The following is a 24243-nucleotide window of genomic DNA, read 5'->3' as shown; positions in this document are numbered from 1 at the left end:
TAACTCTAAATCCACAAAATTAGTGGGGACAAAATTATTGGTGAAAAAGGGCAGTTCTTAAAAAACAAGCACAAAACACAGACTTTTGCCTAAAGTTGATTCTTTCCCTCTATAATCAGTGGATTGATTTATTCAAGTTAAGAACCAGTACCAGACTAGTGTAAAACTTCCTACCCTCCCTGCAAGTAATTTTTCTGAAAAAAAAAGAACTCCCTTTTATCAGTGAATTGTACCAGACTGTGTGATGAACTGTGGTCTTAGAACCTGCCAGTACTTGAGTTGGTATTCACAGTATAAGGCTGAAAGGTGGCTGAATATTGAAATACAGGCAGTTTTGTATAGTTAAAAATACCAACAAAGATAAGTAAAGCCATTCAGAATACATCTTAATCTTTTTATTTATCAAAATTCTCACACTGAGTTCTACAAAAACCCATGTAACAGTTCACTTTCATGGTTTTTGGTGGTTTATATTAAATTGACACTTGTCTTCAAGTAGCAGGAAAATCATTCTAAACAGACAAACCATCATGAGTCTAAATTATCTTCAATATAAAATGTAATGTGACCATGTAGGCTATCAAAATTCTCATAATTTAATTTTCATAAAAAAGCTAGAGGTGGTTTGTAATTAATTACAGTAGAAAGTGCTGTGCATTTCCATATTGAGGATTCAGAACATTCATATGCCCCTCTCAGAACGGTGGCATGAAGTTCTCTTGAGCTACAATGGGAATCAGAGTGTTCTCCAACTCCTTCTGCTTCTGCAGGAGGCCCTGAAATAAATACAAATGTGAATGTTCTGTCTTCTCAGGCAGCCTGAACCAATGTAGCATCATTGTTTCATAGTTGAAAACAATTTCCTTGTTCAGGCCCAGTGGTTTTTAAGTACACAACTTCAGAAAAAAACAGTAAAGCCTCAGAGAGTCAGGGAAGAGGGAACTTCTACATCAGCCTTCCAAGTGTGTCTGGAGTGGAAGCCAGGCCAGTTTCCAGGGATGACCATGCAGAGGGAAAAATGACTTTTCCACTACATGAAATGGAACTTTCTCATCCCTTTGTGCACTGTCTCTGCATTTGCAGTATTGTAGTGAATTCCTGAATGAAGCAGAACCCAAAACCCTGATGGGCATTGGCTTTTAGCCTTGTCTGACATTCCAGGAGACACAGACACCTGTCAGAAGGTTCAAGGTTCCTTCCTGCTGTGCCAATGGTGCTTGGAAGTACTGATGATAGAGAAAACCTGTCACAAGAAAACCTCCTGGAAATGTATCCCTGTCTATCAAGTCATACATGATAGAACTATGACAAGTATAAATTAAAAATAAGGTTTTTTACTGTAATTAACAGGGTCATATATATTGATACATCTGGCCCCTGGCTCTCCATCTATTTCAGACTTGTCAGAAATAATTTGATACCACAGAAGTTTGTTTTTTTAAAAAAAGAAAAAATTATTTTTCTCAGGAGTTACAAGGCCTTTCTCAAAGATAAGAGTTACAGGCTGCTGGCACAGCTCAGCACAGACCTAATGCAAGGCAGCAGCTCCTAGAGCAATTTAGACACAGATTCCTGGTGGCACCAAAGGAAAGTCAGCAAAGCAGCCTGCAAGACTTCACTTTGGCTCCTTCTAAGGCAGCAGCTGCCTACTTTCAATCACTTGATGAATTGCTTTCTAATTAATCAACAGGATCTGCTTATTTCTATTAACGGGTCAGTGTTTTCAGTCTCATAGTATTTTTACAGAGCATTTTTTGCATTTAGAAGCACATCACAAAACCAAGTTATAAAATAAACTGCCCTAAATAAACCAAGAGCTGAGGAACAAATAACCCTGGAAGCTGGCAGCTGAGTGTTTATCACGAGGGTTGCACAGGTGCTGGAAGGGTGCTCAGCAGTGGGAAATACCTCCCCAGGGAGCCGTGGGGGTGTGTCCCCACCCAGCCATTGTCACCTGCAGCCCTTGGCAGTGCTGCTGCCTCAGGAACAATGGGGTCCTCTGGTAGTACTGACCTGGGGGCGAGTCCTTTCTTAAACTTTGTCCCTTCTTTTTCACAAATAATTCACTTTGCTCAGCTTATCCACTGACTTGTGATTTCAGTGAGGAAAGAGAGTCTGTTGCTAGCTCCTATACCTGCTGTGACCTGAGACACAGGAAGAGATTTGCTGTCTTGTAGCAAATGCAGTGACAGAACTCACCCTCCCTCTTTTCCCTGGGTCAGCCAGTCCCACTGGGCTCTAACTGCACCAGCCCAGCTGCATTTACCACGGCCTCAGTGCGGAGATCAAAGACTAAAGACCGGTCGAAATTGTGACTATTACATGAATTTCCCCAAACAAAACAATGGCTAAATATGTTGTAAATATAGGTAGGTATGTATGTAGTCTGAAACTATAAAGCCCCTCTGTATATGTATATATAAATGTAAAAGAACAAGACTAGATTATCTTCTGAAACAGAAAACTCAGCTTTTTGTATTTCAGACAAAATCCTGCACTATTCATACTTTCTCAGTGAAATAACTGAAGCAAAACAGGTGTCATCTGTACATCAGGAGGAGTACAATACTTTGGTATACAAGGTATACTGAAATGGAACAGCTCATGTCCTAAATGCCTTCTGCAGCTGGCAGGGTATTTAAAAAGGAACTCCACATGTTTTAAGTTAACTCTCTTGCAGAACCAAATCTACTGCAACATTAACCTGTTACTTTTTAGCCACTGCAAAACTGACTGTAAGTTCATGTGGCTTCTCTGAGCTTGCCAACTTTAACCTGTTTACATAATCAGGGTTTTTGTAGCCTCAGCAAGCACAGGGATCAAGCTGTACCTTGAATCTGGCTTCACTCTTAAACAAAATGCCACTGGTAAGTGAAGTGAAATACAGAACATGGACTTGTCTCAGCAAGGTGAACCAGTAGGACTGAGGGGCTGGCTACTGCAAACTGGAACTGCTTCCCAAGGAGGGACCCACCCTATGCTAGGAGTGATAACTGTAACTGCTTCCCAAACAAGGACCTAGCCCTGGCCAGCTGAAAGTGATAACGGGTGGAAAACTCCCAAAGTACCAGCAGAAAACGGAAGATGCAAAGTCATAGGTTCTGCTAGAACAGATATGGAACTAGAGAGTACTCAGTGAAATAGGTATAGGTGGCCCATAAGTCTAACATGAAGATCTCTGTGTCATAAAGGAAGATGTAGTTATTTGTGTTTGTTAGACTGGAATGGTGTGTTGTATTTGTAAGCTGAAGATAAGAAAACCACAAGTTATGTAAGGCCCCAACCCCCAGGTCTGGGACTCCAAGATAAGTAAGTGGCAGGGATTGGTGTCAGATTTGTATAAAAGCTGGTGTGAAATGAACAATGTTAGGATGTGCAGATGGGTGTGCTGACCCCCTGCATGCTGCTGGCAGCAGTAAAGGTGTCTTTGCAGTACCTGCTGCGGAGGAGATTCCTTTGGTTCAGAAACCAAAATGCTTAAAAGCTGCAGATATTTAACAAAGATGTTAATGAGCAGTGAGGAAGACCAGATCCAGTGAAACCAATGTAGAAGCTGTTAGAAACTGGCAGCCTTTCAGTGTTCTTGGGTCACAACTCTTCTTACTGACCTGGGGAGAGTCATGAGCCTTTTTTTGCACTAGGAGTTTACCTACCACTGAAGGACTGTGGGTGTATTATAAATGGCTCTGTAGTAGTTGGCTTTTGCTACAATTTATTTGCTTTAATTATTAAATTGTAATTGTTTGCAAATAATTATTGAAAGTTTTAGACTGCTTTTGAAGTATGATAACATTTGTAATCATTTGTGGGCAGTGTGCCAGGGAAAGCAAGGCTTTCACAAGATGTAAGCAGCCTTGCGAAAGACGTCGTTTCAGATATGCTGGCCATTGCAAAGTGTTCATTGTGGACAGCATAAAGTGGACAGCAAAGACCCTAAAAGGAAAACTACCAAGCCTAAAAGTGGCATCCAAAGACCACCCTAGACTGCTGACATTTGCACTACTGAATTGTGCAAGCACTGCAAAAATTTTAAGTGAGATTGTAGTCAATAAACTCAAAATAAATTTGCAGGCATTTGAGGAAGTAATTCAACTGTAACAGGATAAAAGACTGTAAGCTGAGGAAGTGGGTGTGCCACTAGCTTTGCCATGCACCCAGGCCTGGAATTTTTGCTTTATAATTATCCCTTATTATAATTTATTGAAACGCTTAAAAATTTAAGAGTGGGCTTTGTTTCTCACAGTGTACATGGCAGTGCTTCTGTCTTTCTAAAGCACAACAGATAAGCAATAGTCTCAACTGCTGTTAATTTTGTTGTGCTTCACTGTCAGATTTTCTTCCCTTTGATTATTTATGAAATTTTCATCTCTGAAGGCAGAGAAAAATCCTGTTGCTAGCAATAAGGTACATTTAGTTTGGACCCATTCAAAATCAGGGGAAGATACTGGTATATGTTTATTTTCAGGTTCCTCACAATGCAAAGGCAAGCCTGAAGTAAATATTTTTTTGCCTTGCAGTCCTGTCAGGCCACTTAGGAGCATAAAAGAGAAGTACTCATGTGCATGTCCAGACTTGTGGCTTCAGAGGCCGTGGCCACACCTTGCTGCCAACAGGTGCAGTACCCAAATCACTCAGGCTTTGATAACCATTGCCATCACCAGTGCCTGATACAGAGAGCAATGTACACTAACACACACAGCCTTTTAGCTCAGGAGCTCGTGTGTCTGTGGCATCAAGCTAATTTTCATTTTCTTTTCAGAAAACCTGGCTGATTGACAGATCCTGAGTTTGCTTTTTACATGTTAACAAGTAGCAGCTGTCTTGGAAGGATTTTTTAAGTGTTCATACTTCCAGTTTGCAAATTCCACTATTTTTCCAGGCCTGAGACGAGACCACCCCACCAACCCCACTGTTCTGTCCTAACCTGGGAACAGCACAGGAGAAACCTCATTAACAAGGTTCTAGTACTGTGTTAAAACTCTGTTCCTTTGAAACTGATACATTCTTTACAAACAACCCTAATCATAGAAACCGGGACACCAAACAAAGTAATTTCTCTTGGTTTCCACTTTGCTCAGGCCCTTCACTGTTTCATAGCTGATTTAAGGACAAAGGAGACCATATTCTCTCTCTAAGGACTGTCCAAAGATGGAAGCAACACGTGAAAAACAAAATTAGTAAAACGGAACAAAAGTACAAGACAGGGACCAAAATATAAATTAAATTATGGAAACAGAATTAAAGATACTGATAATTTTTACTTCAGTATATATATATATATATATATACACACACACATATATACACACACACACATGCACAATTATCCAATAAATTTTTGCTTACCTGTCGTAATTTTGACAATCCTTTGAGAATTTCTTGTTGTCTCTCTCTGATTGTAACTGCATCAGGATTTAGAAGAGGATCTCGAACATGATCTGAGCTAAAAATCTGTCGTGGCATTTGGTAAGAATCTAAAAGTAAATGTATATCAAATCAGTTAATAAAACTCTTTATTAATTTTCTTTTAATTTTGAAGCAGCAGATTTTGAAAGTTTATTAAAATTCGGGGTTGGTTGCTATTGAGATTATAATCTCTATTTGTAAATCAAACAACACTTAGATTCCTAAACCCCAATCTCTGAACAGTAAAGCAAGAAATTGCAGTCATACTTCATGAAAGGTAAACAAACAAAAATTGATAACATATTTGTTGCTTTTCTGATTTTTTAAAACTTTGTGGTTTGATTTTGTTTTTAATACCGACTCTAATTTGGTTGCACAGCCTTTCTGTGCACTGCTGTGACATCGAGAGGTTACTGCACAACAGTAAAAAGCAACTAACAGAGTGGCTCAAGCAGCAGCACTGCAAGGTGAGGTTTCTGCCCTCCGGGATGCTGTCAGTACCGTGGGTGTGCTGTGTCGAGGGCCGGCTCGGCGGTGCCTCCGGGGGGAGGCAGAAAACCTCCCGTGTGCGCACGTAGGGCACGAAGCGCGCCCAGGGCGGGCTCGGGGGGGCGGCGGCGGGGGAGCTCCTCTGCTGCGAGGCTGCCGGGGCGTCCTGCTCGCTCCCACCCAGCTCCTTACACAGCAGGAAATGAGGAGCCTGCATCTGTCTTTGTTGTACTTGGAGTAATCTGTTCCTAACTGCTGGAACAGGTGGTGATTCAGATCTGTATGGAACAATTGAAGTTAGAAAAAAGCTCAAACAATACTTCAGTAATGTGATTTTCTCAAATAACAGAGACTAAGAATCTTTGAAGGACACGATTTTTGTTTATTTATTCTGCTTTTATACCTGCAATCTGTATGGTCTTGTCTTTCTTTAATAATAGACTATTAGATGTATCTAAATTCTTTAAAAAAAAAATCAGGAAAGAAAAGCACGTGCATTTCTGTAATAATGTATTCCTACATTTTACTAATGCAGAGTACTGACGTACCTTTCTTCATTCAAGTGATTCTTATGAAATTTTTCTTCCTAGGAGAAAACCAAAAAAGTCAAAAGTAAAACAAAAGTCTCCATGTTTTTTATACTAAAAGCTTTGATTTTTCAGATGAAGTTTATTCTGAAATTCTAAAAGGACTTGTTTGACTTGGGTTCAGGAGAAAGGTATTTATCCAAGCTTTGCATATAAGAGACTTGTAGTGCCCATGAAATAAATCAACACATTACAATTTTCTGAATTTGGCAGCTCTAAGTACAATCAAAAAAATCATGTCTATTTCCCTGTCCTTGGAACATAGGAATTTATAAACCTGAAAGGTTCAATCCAAGATATTAAAGGAAATGTCCAGAATTTTGTTATTTGAAGTGTGAGAAAGTGAGGTGTTTATTGCACACAGAGAGTGAACAAGTTAGAGATATAGAGAGTGAGCAAGAGAGAAGCTAAAAATATATTTGATAGTATTTTCTTTAAAAGATTTTTTTCCAGCCACAAGCTCTACTGATAAAATACTGCAAATGGAGAATGACTCCACTAAGAAGAATGCATTTCTGTGGCACTGGAGTACATCCTCAGTAATCCATATTCTTTGCAGAAATAAACATTGTTTTTTTGAGCAGGTGCTGCTGTACCTCACCTGTCAGCACAACACAATGACTGGACAAAAGAGAGCAAGTCAGTGATGTCACTGTGTCCTGCACACTGCTTGCATTTAAGCTCTCTGTTTACATCATGAATCAGCGTTAGTGAGCAAATGAAAAGGAATCAACACTTTGGAAGACTGAAATAACAGTAAAAACTCAGTCACAAAATCTGAGTATGTTCTCCTGCTCCTGAATATCAGAGTGCTGACATAAGGATGAGCAATAGGAGAATTTCAATGCTCTAGTTACATAACTGAATTCCCACCCAAGTAAAACTGTGAGGAACAAAAGTTTTTAAAACACACCATTGTTCTCAAAGGCCAGACAGTGACCCACCTTTCTGCCTCTGTGGCCCTTACTCTTCCCAGCTGCTTCTTCCCGGGGTGAGAGGGACCTGGCTGAGTGCCCCCCCCTTCGTGCACTGAGCTGCCCGGGGCTGTTCCTTTCCACCAGCTGCAGCAGCTCCATTTGGCGGCGCACCTTGTTCTCCTCCCTCTGTCTCTGCAGAGCTTTGGGGTACCTTTCTGAGGCTGGAATGAATCTTTTCCCAGGCTTGTTTATGTTCCAGTCAGGTCTTTTGCTGTATTTTTCCGAAGATTTAATGTGCCTTTCTTTTCTTGCATATTGCTCATATAGATCACTGTAAATACCACCAGTCCCTTTTCCTGGAAGTTTATTTTTATCCATATACTGCATTTCCTTCTGGTATTTTTTGCTGTTAGACATTTCTTTATATTCTATGGAAATATCAGGCGATTCACAACATGCAGTTCTTTCCTCAGCTGACTCTATGTATGCTGAAGGATTAAAGCAATCTAAAAAAAAAAATTGTATTTTAACTCCAAGTCTGAGCTATTCAAATTACGTGGTTGGCTTTTGTATATGTATCAATCTACCATTACTTATTTTATTTTAAAAATGGTTGCTACAGTTTTACAATGCTTTTTTATTCTTTTTTTCTGTGGAAGACAGATAGGACCTGTAGAAGCAAACTCAGTGACGAAGGGATAAAACACAGAAGCCTGGAGAACCAAATCAAGTTACCTTAAAAATTTGGACCTATGTGGCTTGTGACCCTAAGCTGACACAGTATTCCAGACTATGGGATTTGTAACTGGTAAGTAACAACTATACAGAAATATCATTTATTTAGAAGAATAAATAGTGATAAATAGAGGAATAGGGTGGTACACTGTGACACACCAACATGACTGTGTCTGTGCAAGTATCTCTCTCTAGCTTTATTCCCTGGGAGTGTCAGTGATTTGGCTCAGTTTCACAAACAAGCCCCCCCACCTGTGTGGAGGTCCCAGAGTAACTCAGGTGTGGCTCTGTACCTGTCTGCACCGCTGTGTCCTTCCGAGGGGAGGCCTGCAGCTCAGGGGGGCTCTCCACACCTGCAGGGAAATCAATACTTTGTGCTGAAATGCCAGAATTACAGTTGTCAAACTCTGTGTCACCTGAAAAGGGGTAGAGTTGTTCCATTTAGTAACCCATGTTCAATTTAAACTATGCTACAGAGTTATCAGAAAGTTGTGGTTTAGAGCTCAAAGCAATACTGAGAACTCTGGTCCAAATGCCAATGCTCTCCCTTTTCCACGGGAAATCTGACAGCACACAGGTCTGAACATTCCTGTGCATTCCTGCCAACAGCTCTGCATTTCTTCCTTTATGTAATACAGTATTTGAAACTTACTAAAACACAATATTCTTCATAGGAGTTAACACTTAGATTTGTTTGAAAGGTAAATAAATTGTAATGAAATTTGGTTTGTGACCCAAATTCAGACAGGGAAACAAAAACAAAAAAAAACCACCCCAATCCCAGAAACAACTTGCTTTCAACCACCAAAAGAACAGGGAAACTGAGTGTGAGATTTATACTTGCCACCACCAAGACTGTTCTGAAGTTCTGAAATGTCATGTGCCTTCTGAGCCAAGTCTGGAATGTGCTGGTCTTGTTTTGATCCCTGGGTTAATTCCTGAGCTTTCTCCATTGTCTGATAAAGCTCTTTGGCTTTAAGGGTTACAAGTTCCTTAAAAAAAAAAAGGGTAAATATGTGATTATTTATTTTGAGAATAAAGTCAATTGGATTATTTAATGAATGACCATATAATTCTCAAGGTTTATATGTATTTTTATTTAGGGAAAGTATTTTTTTTCAAAACTAAAACTAGTTGAGTAAATACAGTATGTAACCTGTAATTTCTATGATTATAAGTTCAGAAACTCTGCTGTACTAATGGAATATCTTAGCATTTATAAATGAGCATTTATATCCTCCAAGTTATCTGGATATCTATTTCCCTTATAATAAATTCCTCTTTTTCTAGATGCCATCTGATGTCAGCTATCTGTCACTTCCTGTACCATGGTTTAATGAAATGAAAGGAGCCCAAATAAAAGTAATAAACCCCATCTTACTCCTACTTGCACAGGAAGGAGACAGTAAAAGCTCCCCAGCAAATGTCAGGGGGTTGCAGTTCCCTGACTCAGGGGTTCAAGGTGCAGGAGACTGGGCCAAGGAAAATCTCATTTCCCAGGTGTTATTAGGAGCTGATCCCGCTCCCTCCTGCATTTGCAGTTGGAAAGAACAACTGGTGCTGTGACACCAAAGGAGCTGAGCAATTACAGAGGATGACTTTCCCCATGTTGAACCAGTCTGTTCAAGCATCTACAGGCAGATGCCACACTTCCTTCCAGAAAATGCAGAGAAATCAGGAATCCACATTTCTGCAGGCTTTGGAGAAGACTGTTTGTGGAATCACCTTGTCTTATGACACCATGGAATCTGCTACTGTTCCAAAGAGGAAACAAACAGTAATAGCTCTGCTGTTCCAAAAGGAAGAATGAAACATCAGATAAGTGTTTGACCTTTCACAGGGGTTAAAGGAGAGATAGAAATGCAAAATCTGTATTTACCAAAGGTAAAAACATACCTTTGGTTTAACTTTTATATGAAAGCACTGTGTAAAGCTCAGCAACAGCTATGCAAGGGAAAGATGGAGAACTTGAATGACTCTTAAAATGCCTTTTTCAGACTATATCCTAAGAAGTCTTTCATTCAGACTGAAAGCACATACCCTTGGATGAACTTCATGGTACTGAAGCACCTTAAAAGCATCAAGTTACCAATAACAAGAATTGGACCACATAGTTCGAGGTGTTTTTTAATTTTAAATTTGCATGTTAAAATGGATGTTTCTGTGCTATTTACAACTACATTTCTGGTTTTGCCAGTTCTTATAATTTCTCTTAATGAAAAGGCCCTTGTTCAAAAAAAGAATCTGGCCTTATTCTTACATGGTATTGTGTATTTATTAAGAAAGTCTACATTTTGGATAGTTTTCATTTTCAAAATGATGAGCAAAATTTTCCAAGTGAGGGACAAGAACTATTTTCCTCAAAATTCAGTGTTACCACTGACTATCTGCACGAAGATAATGCAAGCCCCACCTCCTTTTGTTTTTGTTTCAGCATTTCTTCTTCAAACTGCTTCTGCAGTTGTGCTTTTTCTCGTGCCAGGCGCAGCTCTTCCTGCTGCTCTTGCCATTTTCTCTGCTCTTCCTCCAGTTGTTTCTGCTTCCGTTTTTCTTCCACCTGAGCCATTATTGCTTTCTGGCAGGATCAGAAAAAAAAAAGGACAAAGTAAAAGATACAACATTAACATATTGTAAGGTATTTATTAATGTATTTTTGTATATGTGTAGGATTGGATTTGGACAAGTGAAAAAAAACACAAAGACAATGTATTTCAAACACTCATCGTTTTGTTTCTGGAAAACCACCAGCCCAACTGAGCAGTCTGAAATACTCAGATAGAAAAAAGGAGCTTTTTACGTTTTAGAAGATACTTATTTTTTCTTGTAAAGAGATGAACGTCTGATTTTCACCTTACTGGTGAAAAAGCTCCTGGTAATCCAGGAGTTTGATCCAGCAGAGTAACAGTGTGATCAGAACAGTCTCTACATTTATATTGAGACTTCTTCACACTGTGCTAGAAACACCAGCACAGAGACACACATTGTTAGGGTGCCACAGAGGTTAGGTAAATGTCAGTGAAGTAGATAAAAAACTAAAGGTTCATGGAGTGGGAATCTGTAAATATCAGATTTCTCCTCCTTATAACAGTGGAGACTGAAGGAAAATGCACACAAACCTGCTAGAGCTCTAAGGACTGAACTGTACCTTTTTTGAGGCAGGGACTCAGCAACAGAAGTGCAATAATCTCGTGCAAATATTGAAAGAGAATTGTAGAGGCTGACTGAAGGAAATACTGCCAAACAATGCACGTGTCATCTACAGTGTAAAAGTCAAGTGCCTCCCCGGGTTCTGGTATTAAATGTCATGCTTTATTCATGAGACATTACCTTTCATCCTTCCTGCTTATTAAATAATTGTGAGGCTTTAACACCCAAGTGTACCTGATGTTCCAACTGCTTCTGCCGCCTCCTGTCCCTCTCCTCAATCTGTGCAGGGTCCAGCAGAGCCGTCATGGAACGGAGGAAACTGAACAAAGGGACACGTCAGTGTTTCTAATCATGAAAAAATAGTCCTTAAGCCTTCCCTAATTAGAATCAGTTAGGTTGCATTTTCATAATGAGGTTATTCTGTTAATTATAAGTTAATATATAAATTAATTCATAGATTAGGAAATCCTTTTCATTAAGCAACAACTTAAGATTATTTGCAGTAAATTTCATTAGTAAACATTGGCAGCACTTGTGTCTTTCAGCAGTGAAACAACAGGTATTTAAAAAAAAAAAAAACAAAAGCCAAATGAATGTAATGGAATTTATTATTCTTTTTTTTTTTTTTTCTGAGGCGGTACCATAAATGTACTGGCTGGGAAAATAATTACCCTTACAAAGCTCACTCACCTGGCTCTCTGACTTTGCTCCAAAGCACCATTTTTAGCAGCTTTTTCTGCAGTTCCCATCTGTGAGGGCATGAGGTTGCCTAAAGCTGCAGGGGACACAGGGTGAATGAAAGCAGTCGGGTCCTTGGGGTCAGGTGACAAGGAAAGACTTTCAGGCTGTCTGTGCATTCCATTCAAGGGGTGTTGTGCATTAGCATTAAAGTGGTTCTTAAAAGAATCAAAATGCATTTCCCATCTGTCATGCTCTTCTGCCTAAATAAGTATCAGGCAAACAACAACAAAAAAAGAAAATTAAAAAAAAGAAAAAGCATTTAGTTACACTGTCTGTAAAGTGTGAAGTGTGGTTAATAAAACAGACAATGCACATTTTGTACAGCAGGAACATTTGAAAAGCTACAATGCAGACAGCAGTTAATTCCTTAAGTGAGAAGACAATTAAAAATTCCTTAAGTGAGAAGACAATTAAAATGCAAGTCAAATCACAGATTATAATGCTGATCCATACCTGTGATAGTATAGGGATAAAATGTTTGTAAAATCATGGGATATTCAGGGGAGTTGGAAAGAAAGGCTGGGCTCGGTAAGCCCTGGGAAAATGTTTGGCTTTACTGGATCATGTGAAACTGCACCTTTTTAATCATTTAATGACTATGATAAATGATAGGATTGTTGCATGATAAATGATGATTGTTAAGTGTGATGATTGTTTGGTAATTGGATATAATTATTGTTTCATCGTAACAGGAATCATGAGAAACAATGTTTGGGGGGTTTGACGGAAATTACAAGAATGCTTGGCTGAGATCAATGTATACAATAGAACAATATAAATTCAACAATTAATATGTAGTTATATAACAATAAGGGTATAAAAACATGTTCATCCCAAACCCATGTTGGAGTCAGATTTGGGTCTGTACCCCTGACACCCAGAGCTCTTTAATAAAAGCACCTGCATATAATCATTCTGAACACTAACACCTGGTCAGCACTAACATACTGCTACTACCTCTTCATGAAAAAAAGGAAAGGGTCACTCCCTGGTGACTGCAGTCCTCCTTCCACAGCACACCTACCCAATTAACAAGGCAGCTAATGAAGGAACATATCCCAGCTGTGTTCCCTTCACAGTTAAAAACTCGGTTTACAAAGGAAGCCTGATGCCCTCAGCAACTCAGGAAAAGACAAGGCTTGTGTTGTGTGCAGGTCTGTAACCACCTGGGCAGCAAGGCTGGCTCTGGAGGCTAAAGAAAGGTAAGGCTATTTTCTTCCATACTTTCTGGTAAAGTACTTGTGTGAAATACAAAGCTGTGTTTTGTGTCAGGTATATACAGGCAATGTGTGCGTTTGTGATTGTAATAGTGTGGAAACTGACTGTGGGACAGTTATAAAGACGAATTCTAATAATAACTGAGAAAAATAAAGCATGGAAGAAGGCCTTTGAACCTATCCTTTGCTTGCAATTAAACTTCATAAGTCTTAAGTTGATTTAGGAGCATTTGAATTAAAGCTTTAAGGATGTTGCTTTTTGACAGGAACTTTGTGCTTGTAGTTAAGCCTTAAAGAGTTTTGCAATAATAACCTTCTGAAGTATAATTTTAGAATACTGCTTGTAGTAAGGATCTTTGAAACTATAGCATTAGAATATATAAAAAGGAAACATGCAGCTTGAGAAAGGAACATGTACATCAACTCAAGGACTAATCGTTTCGACCAAGGGAAGCTGGACATCACTGTTAGGAGATTTATAACCCGTACAATCAAAAGGTGGACCCACATCTGGAAACTGGACTTCACCCTATGGAATACTCTTTTCTTCTTTAGGAAACTGAACCACCACCACCTGGGATACTCCTTTCGGGATGTACATCCTGAGAAAAACTAAATCACACTAGTGTATAAAATTGTGAATAGAAACTGCTGACGAGTAAAAATTGGGAATAGAACCTGCTGAGAAAGCTTATGAGTACCCCTATAAATACCTGCAAGCCCCAACTATCAGTGTGCAGTTGGAGGGAAAACTTCCCCCACTGTACCCAGCGCTGTGTTGCTCATACTTTACCATATTAATTAATAAATTGATTGTTGCTTGAATATTGTCAAGCTTCTTATTTATAACACTTGCTTTTAAACTTTTTGATAGCTGCATGACTCTGTATGTGTATTAAAAAATATTTCTAGAAACAGGATTTTGCCATCACTGTGGCGCATTGCCCTCAGTTTCTCTTTTCTCACCTCCTGTAGGCTACACAAATTTTCTTTTTACAAAGTGTCCAGCCATGGTCTCTACACCATGTTGCACACCCAAGTTTGCTTCTACACATGGTGGAAAAGAGAAAGAAAGGACAACTGTTGGAAACAATATTACTTGTAAACTTTTATTTTGTCTCTCTAGTTAGGCTTGATTCGGCCTTGGGGAAAGGAATTTTCTTCCTTTCATTCAGTTTTAGGAGATGTAGCATCACTCTAAGGAGATGGGCTGAACACAGCAACAGACTAGGAGTAGCCCAAAGATACCCAGAAAGATAAAGGCCATCAACGGAACATCAACAAAACACTAGTGGCCATCTAAAAAACATTTACCCTCCGATGCTGCCTTTGGCAGAATTGGAGACATCTGGTAAGAATGAAAATCTAATTAACACCGGAGGCAAGGAGATTAGGATCCAGTGGGAAAGAGAATAATGGGGGTTGCTCAACTCTAGCCCAATTAACTTAAAAACAGTGCATCTCTATGGGTTTTGCCTGTATGAAATTTGGGAGAAAATCCTTCAAAACCGTGTGTTTGGAACATTTTCCTTGGCACATCCGGGCCAGAAAATAAAGTAATGCTTGATTCTCTCTCACTTCAAATATAGTTTATTTTCTCCCCAATTTTTGGTGATGCTGCCACTGTCTCCATCCCTGCAGCAAGCGCTCTAACACACCACTGAAATACTGAACAGCCACTGGCTCAGTGCTCAGTAAGGGCATCCTTATGGTGAAAACCTAGACATGCTGCACAAAATTCCATCTTTGTTGCCATTTCATTAATTTCATTTTTTATTTCTTAAAACAAAAATAGAGAAAGACTTCTCTAAACCACCGATACCTTTGATAAATTAAGTTTTTCTTCTAATTTTCGTAGTTTAGCTTCTTCCTTCTGCTTGTCCAACTCTTCAAGCCACTTCTTCTGTTGCTCATGTTTCAGAGCAGTAAAAGGTCGCTCCTGAGGCACACCTTCCTGAAATAAGATAACTGCTAGTTCTACGAAAAATTAAGTAGTTTCTCTAGCCACATAATAAGGACTTGGCAGAAAGCTCTGCCTTCAGCTGGTGAGTAAAACTGGGCCTTTCTCTAGCACAGTAAAAGGATGTAACTTTGTAACTGTAGCAAGTATCTGACTGCTAATAGGAAGATGAATTCTGAATATTACTCTCACTTCAGAAAACCCTACTTATTTGTATCCTGAACAGAAATCCCTTTTTCTTCTGTGGTTCACTGCTCAGTCTGTGTTCCAGGCAGATTCAGCACCACAATCTAATTAGCAGTGATCAGTCTCAAATTAAGGAGCTGCCACCTTCATTCTTCTGTTTCTGCTTAAGGGATCTCTGTACTATTTTAACAAGCTCCAGTGGCACTGAGAACTTCCAATGTCATCTGACAAACTCTCTTCAATCACTGCCTACCAGCCATAATTTAAGACCTACTTCTTGAACCTTCTGCCATTAATATAATTTATTTTATATAGGTTCCCACTTCTCTATTTCTTCACCACATGCTTAAAAACTAATTAATACTGCATATCACACCTTTAGTACTGTTCTTCACATCAGCCTTGAAGGAAGTGCTGTCTTCAAAGCATTGATATTTTGGTAAACATCCATTCTAAGTTATTTATTCACAGCAAAAAGGTCTAAGGAATTCTTCTGGTTTAAAAGAACTTATTGAGACAAACATTTACTGTTAATAAGTAAGTATAACTACCCTGCATACAGTTAAAGATCTTACCCTGAAAGGCAATGCTGTGCAATTGCCAGCTGGAAAGTCAGAAGAACTGAAATCAGAAGACTGCCCAGCTGGTGCTCTTGGAACATTCAGTGCAACTCCATCAGCCTCTGTGGCTAAAGCAGCTGTACAGGCAGAGTTCTCCTCAGTGCCACAAACTGAGTCAGCTGGAAGCACTGTCTGCAAACAAAGGGACCATTCTAAGACTTATTCAGTTCACCTGTTTTGTTTGTTAACAAAATTATACTTCTAGAAGCTGCTGTTCATTAGAACCTCAACCCAAATTTATAACTAAGCATCTTTTATATCCACTATTTATCAATTATGTAGATTGAAACAAATTCTTATAGGACAGAGTGAAAACTTTGCTAGGAATGCTGAATGTGCCACAAAAAAGTGCAAGTTGCTTTTGCTGAAAGAAATGATAGCAGATGCAACCCTAACTTCTGTTGAACAGCAATAATTTTCACTGGAGAAGTCTCTTGTGAGTATAATGCATTTACCTAACACGATGGTTTCATAATTACAGCTTTTTACAAAGCAAGATGTCATAGTGGCTATGCTCGTTATGTAATCAATCAAATATATGTGAGAGCTCATGATCAATATATATCATTATATAGCCAGGAATTACATTTGAGACTATTCCCTCAAGCAGAACAAGAAAAGATTTATACTTTCTAGTCAGGAATCCAAATGGAGGGACAGAAAAGAGTTGTTCCTCCTATAAAGATCTTAAGCTGAAAAGTTATGACCTGGAGCAACAAGTAAGTGTGGTCTGGGGAGCTGCAGCAATTCATGCCCTGAGAAGGCTTAAAGCACCCCCAATATTGGATTCTAGAGGATTTGTACAGAAAAAAAATCTTCTATGAATTAGAAGTTAAACTGTTCTGCAACAGTGATGTGGAAACTGTGCTCTTTTGTTTATAGACAGTCTTACCTGGTCTGGGTCAGGTGTTTCCACTATAGGGATTTTCTTACTGCCAAGTTTTGCCCAGAAATAACCCACCTCTCCCTCCAGAGTTTCTTTCAACTTCTTCTTCAGTGCTACCTGTTCATCTTAAACAAAACCAAACTCTTACTAGAGTTCCTATTGCAAACATTCAGCAGTTAAAAAAATTAAAAAAGACAGCAATGCATGTCTTCCCTGTCACTTGGACTGTGAAATGGACACAAGAGATGTCACCTATCTGTCTGAACAATCATTCATGACCTTGCTCTTAAGAGCAAAGTGGGCATCTGCCCACGGATGCAGAGGTAAGTGAGGAGTCTCTCTAGAGAGACTAAAAAACACTGGAGTAACAATTTCCCAGAGAAAACCATCAAATAACCAAGTATATGAACTCTCTCTATTTTGTTACATCAGTCTTGAACTACTTTAATATTATTAAAGCCAACGGAGCCATAAGGGAAGCTACTGACAATGCAGAATTAAACCTTGAAACCAAATGGTCTAAACCCAATTTCAAATCAAAACACAGCACTCCTCCATGTGAATCATAGAAAGCTTAATTTGTCAGAATGAATTTAGTAGTGTATTGAGCAGTTTTCAATTCCTCCAGAGATTCCCCTTGATTGGTGATGGGGCTGGACTGGAAACTCTCTCAAGGTCAAATTGCAATATCAAACACTCAGTCATGCTTGTAGATTGAGGTGATGCTGTTCCCATTAAAAAACAAATGAATTTTTTAATGATAATGGCTGTCAATTACTGTCAGAATGTGACAAAACTGCCGACAAGTAGCACCTAAAATACAAAGCATAACAATACATCTGAGATAATACTGAATAGGCAGAGAAGTGTTTCTTGCAAGAATTTATAATCTTTGGATAAACTTCTGAAATTCAAGAATCTTAATCTCTCTTGGAGACTTATTATTTACTTTTCAATTTGTAGCAATTGTACTGATCTAAGTAAATTTAAAAGGGCATAAGGAATACCAAATTTCTTGGCATCCTGAGTGTAATAAAAATATATCAAAAATGTATTTTATACATCATAAATACCTAATTCCTTCTTCCATTGGGCCTTTTTAAATTCCAATAAGGCTTTGTCCCCTTCTCTTTCACCCAAGGTACTAAACAAGTCAGCAGGTTTCCATGAATCCTTTCTAGAGAAAAGAAAGGAGGGGAAGATTTTTATTTAGAAAGCTGATCTGTTAAATTTTAGAGGTAACTTTTTAATTAGTATTTATAAACAATATTAATGTTATTAAGAACATATGATATGAATCTTTATTGGAGACACAATTTTTGTACACAGTAACACAAATGTACCTACATAACATTCTGTCCTGGCTGTGGATGTGCTTCTTGTTTCCTGCCTGAATCAGAGTTTGCTTCATCTGGAACCGGGGACACTTCACAATCTTTTTGGAGTGATGCTAGAACATTTTCCTCTGGTGCCTCATTAGTAGCTGTGGTAGAACATAAATATATAAAAATGTACATATAGCCACTAAACTTGCTTCAGCTTTGAATAAATACTCTGAGAGCAGCAAAAGCTTGCAGATTCCCCACAATTTAACAAAAGTGTTTTCAGCCCTGCTTATATAGCTAAGGCACATAAGTTAGACGTTCACAGGGTATTTTTAAAATGCTAGATGTAGTAATCACTTACTCTTGGCTAAAGGCTCAGAGTTTGGGACTCTAACCAATTGCAGGATGTCTTATCCTTGGTGCAAAAGCTGACCCCTTCCACAGATCAACCAACAGGAGCAAGGATGCAATAAAGGAAGATAAGCAACAGTTCTTACACTTCTGAGAGTAAGAACTGGGGAGGGGAAAAGAAAAACACTATTCAGCACTAATAGTCCAGTAAGGCTAAAAGACACAAATCCAACTTTGACCACAGGAAAATGGCAAAACTGCTCTTGAGACACAGAGGAAGGCCTGAAGTCTTTGCAAACCAGAACGGCCCTTCTCCTTGGGAGGTGGTACAGTGCAGTTCTATGTTTTTCCTCCAGAGTAAAATGGTTTTTATTTTGCATGGAACTGTGACAATGTTTCTTGCTGGTTTGCTCTTCAGAACACTGGAAATCTACCAAGCAATCTTTTTTACTGTGATAATTCTGAAATGCTTGGCTCTCACAGTAACAATGTCACATCCATAATGGCAAATGCTATTTTGTCTGAGACCATCCAACCTAAGTGTAACATCTCTACAATGTGCAAATAACCTGAAATTATCAACTGCAAGTTAAGCTTTCCCATTTTGCTCTGTTTCCATGGAACAAATGCATCCAATGGCTGGTATCTTACCCATTTCCTCTTGCTTTTCATCATGAGTCTCAGAAATGCTTCTTCCTTCTTTAACGATCATCAAAATCTGTTGAAGCTGTGCTTGTGTTAAACACACCAAACTTTTTAAGTCTTCAGCTGATACATGTGGGGCTTGAGGTTTGTGTTTAGTGTTTTTCACAATACTAGGATCCTCTGAATCAGGATATCTCTTTGTCTTATCTCTTTGGAAAATCAAAGAGTAACTTTTAGTTGCAGCTTCATGTGAGGAGTGTTTATTAACTTGCAGTTTTTCACCTTTTGTCATTGATAAGCTTGATTCACTCCTTGGTTTTGTTAAATTTTCCTGCTTGATACAAGCATTTTGTGTTGCCCTCAAGATGAGTCCAGAGTGCTTTATTCTCAATGCCTGTTTAGGTGCTCTGGCTTTATTACCCATCTGTTAAAGCAAAAAGATTTCACCATCTATTAAATAAGGAAAAAAAAATTGTATTTGTAACAAATGAAAACAAGATTGAAGCAACAAGGAAAATAAGTGTCATTTTTCCTTCCTGTTCCATCAGTAGAAACTCTGTATAAGCTAATGAAACATCTTCACAAGTACCAGGAAAACTTTGGAAGAGGACACAGCACCTGAATTTGAGTATTTCAAAACAATAGTATGAATAATAACTTTCTGTAGCATGACATTTAAAAGAATTAACAAGCATTAATTCTGCTTTACTTTGGTGTTTCTGAATAGGGAACAGGTGTTTCCTGGCTCCACATAGGTACATGTTTTCACCATCCAGCCAGCAGTATTTCAGTCTTGATTATTCCATTCTGAACTAAGTTTTATTCTTTCCAAGGTCCTTGGTGCAAACTTGTATTTATTTCCTGTCTATTGGGACCTTTTTCTGTTTTTTCTCCTTTCCCAAAACCAACCCATTGCAGTTTACTCAGAGACAGCCTGTATGACCAAACTTGAAATTAAACACACTTCAGATCTCTATTTTACCAGAATTCCTTTCAGGCTCTGAAAGTTCTCATTTAGATGATTCCCTCTGCTGCTTTAACTTCTTAGCCAAGGAAACAAATGCATTTCGAAAAGGTAAAAATAGTCACAAAACTCTGAACCTTTTGAACAGCTATTATAAATCTGAGAAATAACAGAATGTCTCAAGTTAAAAGAGACTCATAAGCACATATTTCTCTCTCATAAATATAATTGTTTCCAAGTATTTATACAGTTCAATTTCTCAAATTTTCTGTTAACAAATAATGAATTTGTGTGTTCTAAAAATTTTACACTTACCTTCATGGCAGGCTTTGATTTATCTTTTGGGAAACAAACACAAACATATGAAAGAAGTATTTATTAACAACTTGTCCCTGAAAAACAATCTTGAGAAATTAGTAAAACATTATAGTCATCTGATTTTTGTAAATCAGGGGGAAAGCACTTTTCCCATGCCATCTGCCCTGACGATGCAGAACGGTTAGGAAAAGTAGATTTGTATAGCAATGTATGTCTGACAAATCACAAAGTTGGAATTTATTTAATTGCAGAGACATATGTCTGACAAATCACAGGAACAGAATTTATTAACACTTATACTGGAAAATAATTCTCTCAGATGGTAGTAGTGAGTTTTGGCCTAAATAAACTGCTTATTGGAATTTAAAAATGTTTTCCACAAATACTGAAGCTGCTTTAAAAACATGATTCTAATGATGTCATGCTGTGTAAATTAAGCTGTCATTAAGCCTCTTTTATCCTGGCAAGTAACCTGCTATAAAGTTACAGAAATTATCATCAAGTTATGCCAGTTGATACACAATAGCAGTTAACTTTTTATTTTAATGACAGGCTAAGCAGTGGAGACTGTTTGCCAGCTGTTCCCTGGTGCACAGGCTACTCAGAATTCATCATCAACCTACTGTTGAGAATCAAGCTGGAGAGAGAGAGGACTTATAAATAACAATGCACAAACATTCTTCCTAATCTCAAAAATATTTCAGGAAAGCTGGGTTTTATGTCTCTTGGATATTAGGTTTAACTTCAAGAAGCTTTAAAGATTAAATTAAAAAAAATACCAGAAGAAGCTAAAATTAGCCTAGGCTTTCCATCCAGCACTTCAGTTTCGAGCTTCAGTCCATCTCTGCAAAACGAGACAGAGAGAGAGAGAGAGAGGAATCTGAAATATTAAGTAATCTGATAATGGTAAGATTTGAACATTCATAACAAGAACAATTACTGTTGTTCCAGATGGTCTTTCACAGCCCAAGCTACATTTTGAGAAGTTACTTTCAACAAAAAGGTGCCACTCTATATCATTAAACAGAGCAATACACCTCAAGAATTTAATAATGCAACAATACAAACTGGGTGCTGCACAAATCGCTAACCAAGCCTCCCGGAAGGCCAGCGCTGATCACAAAGCGGGGCTGTATTCTGGAAAGAGCCTTTGGTTGCGCTTCCATGCACAACAATTTACCTTCACAAGCGGAACAAGCGCTGTTAGAAGCGTTTGGGAGAAGAGAAAAATGTGGCAGTGTCAATTCCCAACTGCCTTACTTTCCTCCGTGCGCTGGGACAACCTAACGTGACGATAAGCGCTCCAAACACCGCTTTATCTTCACATTTCATTATAAAACGTTAACAATGAAAAAACCCAGCGCAGTTCGGGCTCGCACGCAGCCTTCTAAGGGGCACCTCAGAACGGGGCACTTCGGTGAGCGGGGCCCGGCCCGGCCCGCCCTGTGCCGGGGGTGCGCGTTGCCCCCGCTCCGCGCTGTCCCGGGCATCGCACCCCGGAGCCCGTCCCGAGGCCCTCCCACGGGAAGGGTCGATGGCCCGTGGCTCTGTCCCGCAGATCGCTCCCGCTCTCTCGGCCGCGCGGCACTGGGCGCCCCGGCTCGGGACCGACGCGTCCCGCGGGGCTGGGCCCGTCCCTCCCCGAACAGCCGCGACCCGCCCGGCCCGGCCCCGCTCGCTCCTTACCCCAGGTTCATGGCGCTGCCCGGCAGCCGCGGAGCTCCGCGGAGCCCCGAGCATCGCCAGCCCTCAGCTCCACTCTCCGTCGAAGGAGCCGCGGGCCAATTGGCTGTCCGCGAAGTGCCTCCGCCAATGGGCACCCGCAGCACTGCGGGGCGGTGCGGCCGGGAGCGCTGGGAGATGGAGTCCCGCACAGCCCCGGGCCCGGAGTGCCGGGGATGGGTCCTGCTCCTGCCTGTCCCGGGGGATGGAGTCCCGCACACCTTCGTCCTGGGGGATAGGGTCTCGCAGCCCGGCTGAGGGTGCGAAGCAACTGCCGGGCGATTATCCCCGGCCTCGAGCAGTTGCGGAGGGAGGAGGGAAAGCAGGGGAACGAGGAGCGGGCGGTGGGAGACAGAAGATCCGTGTGGGGAGGGTCCGAGCCGGCCGCTGCCCCCGGAGCGGCCGCGCTGCGCGGGAAGGGGGGTGGCTGCTCGCTCGCATTTTCATTTCATTTCATTTCATTTCAGTATTTCATTTTCTTTATTGATTTATTTTCTGGTGTGGTTTGGGCAAAGCGGACAAGGTAGGAGAGGGGCGAGAGGCTGAAGGTGGAGGGTGGCACGGCGCGGGGAGCGGCGGCCGCGCGGTCCCGTCCGGAGAGGAGCGGCAGGGAAGGGAGAGCGGCAGGGAAGGGAGAGCCGGGACAGCCGAGCAGGGAGAGCCGGGGCACTGCCCGGGGGATACTGCCCGGGGGATGCTGCCCGGGGCCCGGCCGGAGCGGGGGCCGGGGAGCTCCCAGCGAGCCAGCGGAGCCGTGTCCCGGTAGGAGCCGTCCCGTCCCTGTCGTGTCCCGGGGCGGTTTCTGCGTCCCGCTGCTGCCGAGCCGTAGATTGAGCACTGCTGTTGTGTGGGTACACCTTCTGGAATAATGGGACCCGTAAATCTGCAAATTAAGTGAATCTACGTTTTGCAGAGGAGGATTTGGTTGTGTTAAAGAATGCAGTCGGATTCAATAAAATGCTTCAGAGCCCGTTGAGTTATTTTACTATTCAAGATGGCATTTATGCTTATGCTTAAGGTCAAATGCTTACTGAATTCCATTATTTCAAAGGAGGTTAAGAACTCTAGATCTGTCTGGAATAATGTTGCTTCTAAATGTGGTTGGCAAGACCTTTGTCTTGCCAAAGGTACCAGAGATAAAGGGAGACATCCTCTGATGTGTTCTCCAGCTGATGGTAAGTGCTGCCCTTGTGAGGTTGCACAGAAAACTAAGCAATAATAGAGAAATGGACAGTTAAGGTGAAGTTTATTGTCTGCACAAAATCTTTGAACTGCTTTGCTTGTATTTCTGTAAAATTATCATTTATCAGACAAAATTACTACCTTTTTTTCCCCTCAAAATATTGCTTTGCAGCTTATTGTTTGGTACCTTCTATACATCAGCTAAAAAATCTTTGAAACTTTCATTTAGGGACTAGAACAAGGGAAGAAAAGAAAAGAAAGCTTGGAATTTTTCATAATAGTTCACTGCTTATGAAGTCCTGTGAAGCACAGAACATACAAGATAGGTGATAAAAGCAGTGAGATTTTATCCCTTGCTTCACAATGGATTTCCTAAATTAATAGATTTCCATTATACTTGCAGAATTTTAAATAATATAGCCAGCCAGACCTGGCTCCTGTTTTTTGTTGGCAACAGCAGGTGGCAATATAATTTCAAGCATCTTTTCAAAACTTTCTCATACAGAAAATCATCTTATAAGGACTATAAAACAAGTTTCACAGTCCATTTATATTTCTTTTAATATTTTGTTAATTATTAGTTTTGCTAGGCAAGTGACATGTTATTTCAAAAAGCTGATAGTAGTTGACTGGTGGTTTCAGAACTTGGGTAAAAACCAGTTGTGTTCTTTGTAGACAAATCAAGACTATCTACAACACTTGTCCTGCATATATGGAACTGGATCTTTCAAAACTGGCAAGTCTTTCAGGCATTTGGTAAAATACTACACAAAATAAAATTATTTAGGCAAATAAGTAGATTGTGAATTGTGTAAAAGAACTTCCTACATGATAAAAAAATTATT

The 24243-nt window shown here is 40.0% G+C and overlaps 2 protein-coding genes across 15 annotated transcripts in view; one reads left to right on the top strand and one right to left on the bottom strand.

Moving 5' to 3' along the window:
• Positions 1–14064, top strand: part of TASOR (transcription activation suppressor) — a 39057-nt gene extending 24993 nt beyond the window's left edge. The window contains exons 25-28 of one of the 10 annotated variants that reach the window (XR_009487863.1): positions 5786–8207; positions 9425–10254; positions 13177–13224; positions 13795–14064. The gene's annotated coding sequence lies outside the window, so the exon portion shown is untranslated. Of the gene's footprint in view, positions 1–5785; positions 8208–9424 lie in introns of all 10 variants that reach the window. The other 9 variants (XR_009487862.1, XR_009487857.1, XR_009487861.1 and 6 more) reach the window with 9 other exon arrangements.
• On the bottom strand, positions 381–22275 carry CCDC66 (coiled-coil domain containing 66). 5 transcript variants are annotated; one of them, XR_009487865.1, is made up of 20 exons: positions 22181–22259; positions 21274–21338; positions 20492–20514; positions 19219–19636; positions 18239–18374; positions 17965–18068; positions 16898–17016; positions 15961–16137; positions 15062–15193; positions 11972–12222; positions 11516–11600; positions 10548–10709; positions 8979–9126; positions 8428–8550; positions 7427–7905; positions 6444–6481; positions 5908–6173; positions 5347–5474; positions 2014–2144; positions 381–776 (listed from the first exon to the last, which is right to left on the bottom strand). XR_009487865.1 is itself a non-coding variant. In XM_059856413.1 (19 exons), the coding sequence occupies exons 1-19, from the start codon at positions 22189–22191 to the stop codon at positions 696–698; spliced, it is 2946 nt and encodes a 981-aa protein (XP_059712396.1). In that variant the 5' UTR covers positions 22192–22275; the 3' UTR covers positions 381–695. The 5 variants fall into 5 exon arrangements, 2 of the variants coding, with proteins under 2 accessions (XP_059712396.1, XP_059712397.1); XM_059856413.1 differs by lacking the exon at positions 2014–2144 and having other exon boundaries at positions 22181–22275; XM_059856414.1 differs by lacking the exon at positions 2014–2144 and having other exon boundaries at positions 8428–8487.
• Positions 22276–24243: the final 1968 nt, after the last annotated feature.

The sequence above is a fragment of the Haemorhous mexicanus genome, chromosome 11, assembly GCF_027477595.1.
Source record: "Haemorhous mexicanus isolate bHaeMex1 chromosome 11, bHaeMex1.pri, whole genome shotgun sequence".
NCBI classification, from domain to species: Eukaryota; Metazoa; Chordata; class Aves; order Passeriformes; family Fringillidae; genus Haemorhous; species Haemorhous mexicanus.
The sequence above is the reverse complement of the archived record's forward strand: the minus strand, read 5'-3'. Positions and strand labels throughout refer to the sequence as shown.